Source organism: Hipposideros armiger, unplaced genomic scaffold (genome assembly GCF_001890085.2).
Source record: "Hipposideros armiger isolate ML-2016 unplaced genomic scaffold, ASM189008v1 scaffold_1472, whole genome shotgun sequence".
In the NCBI taxonomy this organism is placed as follows: Eukaryota; Metazoa; Chordata; class Mammalia; order Chiroptera; family Hipposideridae; genus Hipposideros; species Hipposideros armiger.
The window spans coordinates 6,554-15,607 of NW_017732822.1; the positions used below are offsets into that span (position 1 = coordinate 6,554).

General features: G+C 37.9%; 1 protein-coding gene across 1 annotated transcript in view; it reads left to right on the forward strand.

The window, feature by feature from the left end:
* Nucleotides 1-505: 505 nt before the first annotated feature.
* Nucleotides 506-9,054, forward strand: part of LOC109377597 (sodium-coupled monocarboxylate transporter 1-like) — a 30,086-nt gene continuing 21,537 nt past the window's right edge. Inside the window, exons 1-5 of the mRNA XM_019633998.1 lie at nucleotides 506-546; nucleotides 1,032-1,161; nucleotides 4,926-5,014; nucleotides 5,887-5,999; nucleotides 8,859-8,926. Coding sequence (XP_019489543.1) covers nucleotides 506-546; nucleotides 1,032-1,161; nucleotides 4,926-5,014; nucleotides 5,887-5,999; nucleotides 8,859-8,926 — 441 coding nt within the window. The remainder of the gene's footprint in view (nucleotides 547-1,031; nucleotides 1,162-4,925; nucleotides 5,015-5,886; nucleotides 6,000-8,858; nucleotides 8,927-9,054) is intronic.

The window sequence follows — 9,054 nt, forward strand, 5'->3', positions numbered from 1 at the left end:
CTTTGAACCTCTGAATCCAGGAGTCATTAGACTCAGGTGCGCCGGGGAAGGACGCATGACTTGGAGGGCGATACCTCTCTTCATTCTAAGGCAGCTCATCACAATGTCTACCATAGCACCACCCGGGAAAATCATGTGGCCACCTGAGAGAGAGCAATGTTTACTATTCACTGACGATCAAGATATAGCATTCTATGGCACTAATACTAATCATATCAATAACTACCATTCAACCAGTGTTGATTACATGCCATTCAAATGGATCACTTATCAACATCTGCTACTGTTCCCAGTCAATAAATGCCATTTCATTTCATCTTATAACTCTGTGAGATAGACATTGTTATCTCTAGGTGTGAATGTAGAAACTGAGGAGTGGAGACACTAAATGACTTGCCCAGGGTCACATATGGCAGGTGGAGACAGGGTTTATGCTAATGTCTGACCCCAGTATTGTTATGTAAACGTTTGCACTCTGCTGGAGCACATACCATGTGTTATAACGATGGACATTGTTTGGGAAGATACAGTCCAAGGAATATACAGGTTTGCCTTTCATAGCTAATGGATGGTGTTACAAACCACATTCAAACATGTTTAATGAGTTGCTATGTAGATGATAACTATGTTTAGTTGTTCATAATTGTATTACTTTTAAAAGGTAAATGAGGTATAACTACTGATCTGTTGACTATTAAAGTCTTTATTTCATGACAAGGAGCCCTGAAGTAGTGTCATTAGATGCCATTACAAAGCTACTAATGCCCATGGGACTCTGACCAGGAGAATACATGCATTCAGTGGGAAAACCTCATCTAGCCTAAGGATTTCCAAACACATTATTATTGATTGACATCATAAGTAGAAGGTTAGGCCAGGATAAAATAAGTAGCATTTTTGATCAACAAAAGATAGTATGTGTTTATTGAATCTAAACATGAAAGTTTCTTCTGTTTATATAACAAGTTTCCTCATCTTTGGATGGGAATTACAATTGCCATTTGCTGTTTTTTCTCCCCCCACTTCTTTAGGTCTCTCTACATTAATCTTGTGGGACTCTGGGTAATCCTTGTCTGCGCAGTGCTTTCTGGGCTCGCTCTGTATTCCAGGTACCATGATTGTGATCCTTGGACAGCCAACAAAGTTTCTGCACCAGATCAGGTTCAGTACCATGTCTTTCTTACACATGCATTAATGCCATTCAGAAAGCTTATTAGTTAGGAGGAAAGAATATTCACGTTCTTGTAGAGAAACAGTAAATAGGTACAATATAATTGTCTTTAATTTCTATAAAGCATTTAGCAAAAATTTATTTTAGCAGATATAGCAGGAATGAAGACTGCCATATCCAAGATTAAAATATTCAAATACCTGAGAAAATTTCAAGCCAAGTATTAAAAAGAAATAGTCTAGGCTAGGAGTAGAACTGTAAACATAGTTTTAAAAAAACCAAAACTGTACACAAACCATGTTACTGTAGAACATTTTGTCGGTATTGCTAGATTGCTCATTTGTAGTTAACTTCGTTTTTATTTATTTTTTAAAATTTAAGTATAGTTGGTACACAATATAATATTAGTTCTATTAGTCTCAGGGATATAATATAGTGATTCGATGTTTTTATACCTTACAATATGATCACCCCACTAATTCTAATCATCTGTCACAGTGCAAACTTATCACAATATTATTGACTATGTTTTCCTTATCTTCCAGTTTTTAAATGATAGAGAAATGGATCTAACAAGTAAACATTTAGTGAATACCATGTGATGAGATTCTGTGCCAAGTAGTTTACATTATTAGTCCTCACAGCCCTGTAATTCCAATTTTATAGATGAGGAAATGAATGAATCTCAGAGAGGTCCCGTAACTTGCCCAGGTCACATAGCTAATAAACAGAATAACTGCAAGCACTTATCAGTACTTTCCATGGGCTAGGCACTATCATAAGTGCTTTGTATAAATTTCAACTTTTAATCCTTGCGGCTACACTCTGAGGTAGGTTCTATGATTATCTCCCTTTTAAAGATGAGGAAACTGAGGCACAGAGAAGTTAAGTAACCAGCTAGTAAACCTGGAGCCAGGATTCAAACCCAGGCAGCCTGCCACCAGAATCCTAACTTTCATCCTCTATGTGATATACCATCTTTCAGAAAGTGTAGCTAGAATTCAAACCCAGGACTGCCAGACTCCAAAGTCTGCATTCTTGTTCTCAGTTCTTCCCAAAATTATTTTCTAAGATTCGCTTGCAAATCAAGATGCAGGGCATTTATTAGAATGAAGATAGACTAACTTTTATGTTGGTGCAAATGCATCACATACAAGATCTGACAATTAAGTTCGCGAACTTAACCTTTGAAAAAGTGCTACATACCTCATTGCTGAATATCACTACGGTCACCTTTGAAGTATTTCCCTTGGGAAGCTAAGGCACCAACGCCAGCACCCAGTCCATCCTTAAGCAATTTTGGAACGCTTTTTCTGGAATGGCCATCAGAGCTGTCATTGTATGATCCTTGATGTCCTGAATGTCATCAAAATGTCTTCATTTCAATATTTCCTTTATCGTTGGGTAAAAAAGTCATTGGGGGACAGACCAGGTGAGTAGGGAGGGTGTTCCAATACAGCTATTTGTTTACTGGCTAAAAACTCCCTCACAGACAGTGCCGTGTGAGCTGGTGCATTGTCATGATGCAAGAGACATAAATTGTTGGTGAAAAGCTCAGGTCGTCTAACTTTTTCACACAGTCTTTTCAGCACTTCCTAATGGTAAACTTGGTTGACTGTTTGTCCAGTTGGTACAAATTCATAATGAATAATCCCTCTGACATCAAAAAAAGGTTAGTAACATTGTTGCATTAAGTTCTTGAACTTAATTGTCAGACCTCGTATTCCCAGAGAAATACAACTTTGTGGGATTAGAAAATGAGAACATCGTTGAACTGTGTATCTCAAACCTATCTTAACACATGCCCACCTTTTGGTAAATAGATTCCTCCCCATTTGCTCAGAGAACCCAAGAATCATGGTTACGCTGAATATGGAAGCACTCTTCCATTATATTCTCTCTAGTCAAGCTTATTTGTGATTTTTGTCAATCTTTATCATCTGAAGTTTGTATCATGAAGACAATAGGAATTTACAAAAATGTTTCTAATATATCTTCCCCTTACCCCGAGCAAAAAAAAAAAAATTTCTACAAGTTCCTAACCTTGAGACTCCTTGTCATAGAAACCATTCAAGGATCTCTTTCATGCATGCACCTATCATTTAGAGAGTGTGTGCAAAATTTTTTCAGAAAGAAAAAGATTTTCTCCTCATGGGATGTTTCCAATACTGTGTTGTTGCTTTTTATTGGGTTAATTCAATTAATATTTCACTGGGGATAGAGTGTGAATAAGGTACAGCCAGTTGAAGATGAGGTCAACATCTCTACCTGAGGAATGTGAAGATACGTTTCTGCTACTCTCTGCTGGAGCTTACCTGGAGGAAACAGGATTGGTGCCTACATGTAGCTTTACTATTTTTTTCTCTGTCTGTCCTACCTCGTTGATACTACCTATACCTGAGGGGACTATTCAGAATATGAAATATCACACTAAAGATTCTGAGAAAGTTGATGATAGGTTAGAAGATTTTAGATCTTGTTATAATACTGACAATACGAACTTCACGTTTGCTTATATATAGAATACCACTTGAAGTTAAACTTTTAAGATATCTTGGAAAAATGAGGACTTAATCTTGTATAGAAAGAAGTGCTATTCTCCTTTTCTGTGAATAAAGAATTAGTAAGCTTTGGAGAACATGGAGGAAGCATTGCTAAAACAATTCAACACAGACCCTTGCAACAATGGATGATGTTCTTCCATGTCCCATTGGCAAACCATTGTTAAATGAAATCAAAGAGGCTGATAAAGTAGGGCCTGTTCTCTACACTCTCCAGTGGGAGAAGGAATCAATAATCCTTCAGTGCAAACGAGGAGACATTTTTCTGGAAAATTATCCACTTAGGACCAATCAAATTTGCTGCAAGATGGCCATGTAACATGGTGCTGAAATCATATACGTCCCCATCCTTATTTAATATTTAATTTAATATTTATGTTTTTTTTGTTTTTTGTTTTGTTTTGTTTTGTTTTTAGCTGAGCCATCCAGCCACCTGTTGGCAGCTCAACAGCAGCTCAGTTCAGGCCGGGCATCGAACCGCTGTTGCTCAGAGCTTGCACTCTTGAGCGAGCTCTTAACCAACTGAGCCACTCGGCTGGCCCTAATATTTGTTCTAAAAAGTAACTTATTAAAAAGCAAGTTGGTATGAGGAACTTTGTGAAAAGAAGCAAGTTTCAGGAATTTTATGAGGTTACTCTCCACTTGTCACTATGTCTCATGCAGCTATAATTACATTTTTCAGTCCTGGGCAGTGAGTAAAGTTCACACGGATAGCCTTGAGTTACCAAGTAAAGTTAAATTAAGTGAGTGTTGCTTACTTAAGCACAGAGGTGTGTAAAATATCCCTTTAAATTGTTATTTCAAAGAATGAGAATAGCGACCTTTTATCAAGCATTTACTATATTCCATGTCCCATACTAAGAGCGTTACAAGGATTATCTAATTCAAATTCTATAGCAACTCTGTGAGGTGAGTATTATTATCCCTGCTATACAGATGAGGAAACTGAGGTTAGAGATATTAAGTAACAAAAGCCACATCTGTCTGTCTGAATCCAGAGGCCGTGTCCTTAACTACTGTGCTGTCCTTATCTTTAAGCCTAAGCGGTTAAAGAGTTTAATTTTAGATATTTAGACGTTTCAGTTATGTGGAATAGCTTCCTTTAGTTTATGCAGAACACAAGGTAAATGAGGCATTAATTAATTTTATTTGATAGCAAATAGGACTGAGGAGTACATTTTGCAATTTTTTAGCTCTTGCCATACTTGGTACTGGACATTCTGCAAGATTACCCAGGAGTTCCTGGACTTTTTGTGGCCTGCGCGTACAGTGGAACATTAAGGTATGTACTGTGGCTCTAATAATACATCGTTTCCCTGTTGAGATATTTTTTTTGTTATTGGATATTTGGGGGAATAAACCTGAATTTTGGACATGGGGCACAGATGCCTCAAAGGAGGCAACATACTTGGGTATCCTCTCTGTTGGCCTGACTCTTGTCTCTATGGATTAGCAGTCCATTATCTCACTTTTAACTTGGTCCCTACTATCTAATAAACTATCACCTACCCTGTAGAGTCACAATAATGATGATCAGTTGATGGTAGCTTTCACTGATGATCAAAAATGGGTGCTTATAGTCACGGTTTTAAATATACATGTGGCTAAAGCATGGTCAAATGGAAAATTTAATTAAAATCTCCTATTTCCATGCTGAATAATATACACTGTCCAAAGAATCTTGTTTTGTGCTTGAACTTATTCATTGCACTTTCTTTCTGTGTTTGATCCATGGAATTCTTCACATGTACAGCATATGACAATGAGGAACCAGGAAATTCATATTACTGACATTTAGGGCGTGTGTTAGGACTCATGGCAATCCTTTCTATGCACAAAGAAAACTATGTTTTGAAATCATTATATAATAATACTGCATAATTTATGTAGATTCTTTCCATAGACACTGAGGAGTAATTGCAAAATGGAAGCAACATTAAATTATCCTTTCTGTCTATTAAGCCCATGGATGTTGCCTGCATCATTCTTGTATAATAGTTTCCAGGGAGAGGATGCTCGGATCAAGAAAAATAATATAGTAGAAATCTGGTTATATTTCAGAAGTAGCAACTTGTTTTTTCCCTTTATCCTTCCCACTTAAAGTATTACTAAAATTAAACTATTATAAATCAAAAGTTCTGTTTTCCCTTACAGCACAGTATCTTCCAGTATTAATGCCTTAGCAGCAGTAACTGTGGAAGATCTGGTCAAGCCTTACTTCAAATCACTTTCGGAAAGGTCCCTCTCTTGGACTTCCCAAGGACTGAGTAAGTTTCCAGTTTTTTTCCTTGGAAGATACAGAGGAAGGATCTCTGAGTGTACATACATACTCTTATGCATGCCTGTGACATACCTGCCATCACGATTTGGGAGACACATCAAACAGTTATTTGTCAGGGACCACAAAGAACGATTTCCAGGAGTCTTATTTAATTTTCTTTTCCTACCTTCTTCTTAACCCGAATCTGTTAAAATTTTTAACCGCAGAAAAAAAATTCATTCCTTTTCCTTTTCAACTTTAGACCACAACTTTAAGAAATGTCCTTAGTTTGGAACCAAGAGCCACATTTTTTTCTCTATTACCTAAAAAGGAGCTATTTGTCAGTTTAAGGTAATAGTCTGTGTGTATGAATTGAAGATAAAGAAGCAGAACATCATGGTTTTTGAGCTGACTTGATCGTCTGTTCTGTCTGCATACGTAGACTGTCCTGGAGATGGTCTATAAAATTGTGCAAAGAAAGCTGAGCTTCTAGCCTTAGATTATAGAACCTTATTAGGGCTTAAATATCAGCTTGAATGGAAGGTTTAAAGGCTGCTAGTTCCCAGATGTCCCAAATGTAATATCTGACTTAAAGAAAGCTGCCTAATATACTTCTTTATTTTGACACCTTGGATATACATGTTTTGGAATGAATCACTAACAAAATGTTATGAGAGGGCTAATGGTTCTAAACCCCAGCACAGCAACACTAATAGGCTGTCAAAGAAATTGTAAATAGAACTCTGTTTTGAGCCATAATTCTGTATCTATAATTGTCATGACTATGAGTACTTCATTTATATTCTTCATTGCCTCCTAAATTTAAACAGTATTGCATCCTTTGATCATGTACCCAGTTTTATTCCTGGAGCATAATTTCAGAATGATACAGAGTTTCCTGAAGAGTATTTAGACGGGCTTATTGCGAGATGATTGAAACGGGATGGTTTAGCGGATGAATAGAAGCTTTTGAAACCAGTTAAACCCAATCTTGCTTCATCAGTGTACTCACTGTCAGGCTTGAGCAAACAACCTATTTGAGCTCTGTTTCTTTACATGGGAAATAAGGAAAAAAATAACCCACCTTTCAGGGATACTATGCAGTTTAGAGATAATGCATATAAAACAAGTGGCAGTAGCTGGTGCTCAGAGAATGATGCTGATGATGATTAATAACGAGATTTATATTAAATTATCTCAAGATATTTACAGTAAGGACATCACAGAGATGAACATGGCAGATGATTTGATTGTGTTTCCAATGACTTTGAATACCAGAACCCGCTATGATGACAGTGCACGACCTATCAAATGGAGAAGAATCAAGTTAAATATGTTGGAAAAACTATTTACTTTAGTATTCAGGGGCATAAAAAAAATCACTGCAGGGCCAGCCGTGTGGCGCATTGGTTAAGAGTCGGCTTGGGAGTGCTGGCTCTGAGCATCAGGGCCACGGTTCAGATCCCACATGAAGGCCAGTGACACTGCACCCTCTACAGCTAAGATGGTGAACAACAGCTCGACCTGGGGTCAGGCTGCCTTGAGTCGCTGGGGATGTGGTAGGCTGCAGCAGGGCTGCAGTGGGCTACTATGAACTACCGTGAGTGGCCGGCAGCCAGCGTGAGCTGCTGTGAGCCTCCGTGAGCAGCCTTCCAGTCGCCGGCGTTGCCTCACCTGGGAAGAGCACAATGATCACAATACCAACATGGGCCAGTGAAGCGACGTCCTCCACAACTAGACTGAAGAACAAAAGGACAGCAACTTGTCTGTTCCCCTTCCCTGATCCCTCAATACTGTTCCCTCCCCCAATTCCCCAATTAAAAAAAAAAATCATTGCAATAAGAGCTCTTTGCGAAAAGATTAATGTAAGATTTTCCATTTAGATTCAATAAGATTTACTTAATATACTTAACAAAGATGTGAGGGTTAGTGTAAGATAGGAATAACATAATATAATGAACGCACTAATTTTATGATGAGCAAATTTCTCATTTGCTTTTTTATTATTTTGAATTTTATGTGTGGGAAATTATATTGACTGACTTGAAGTTATTTTTGCTGAATGGAAGCCTTTAAAAATAAAATTGGTGTGTGTGGGTAATGGGTGGGGGAGTGTTCCTATCATTTAAATAGTAAAACATATACTTGGAGAAAATCTGGGAAATACTGAAAGCCAAGACCAAAAAAATAAAAGATAAAAAAATCCCATAATCTGACCACCAGTGGTGGCTTGGGAATTTCTATAAACAAGTTAGGGGAAAAGAATTTAGTGGAAGGGACAATGTTATACTTGTCTCGAAGCTGCCTTTCTTTCCTAGTGTAACAGGAGAGGCTTGGTCTGTTGATGGAGATTATGAGAGGGCTGATGGTCCGAGACCACCTTGGTGTGGATTGCCACTTCCCAGGAGAAAGGAACACTTACAGTCAGAAGACTCTAATTTCCAATGGTTTATTACTCCCTTCCCCCATCATGGTGTACAGAGCAGAGCTGAATTGTGTCCTATTTTTCCCAAATGGAAAACAGAGACCTGAGCCTTCCTTTATAAAAAAAAAAATGTTAATGAGGGATTAGATGAATAACAATAGTTCTTAACATTAAAATCCTTATAGTTAATTCTAGGGATTCTTACATAACCTGATGTAATTAATCCTTGGACACAAAATCAGGGTTTTCTTTCCTCTTTACACATTGCTGATCCTGAGGGAAAACACCCCTCCCCCCTGTTTTGCTGGCTCCGATGTATGTGGCCATTCTTTACCACAGTCATGTTACTCACTTTGAATCAAAGGTACAGTAGTTTATTCTATTGAGAATTCTAATCCTCTGGGCCTAGACCTTACACTGGCTTTTACGTCATCCATCTAGGTGTGCTGTTTGGGGTCCTGTGTATTGGAATGGCTGCACTGGCATCACTGATGGGAGGTTTGTTACAGGTAAGAGCTGACCCTCAAAGCTTTCAGTCATAATCACAAAATTCTTTTTATTTTTAATGTTGATGTGACCATCTTTCCAGACTGTGCTCTCTCTCTCTCTCTCTCTCTCTCTCTCTCTCTCTCTCTCT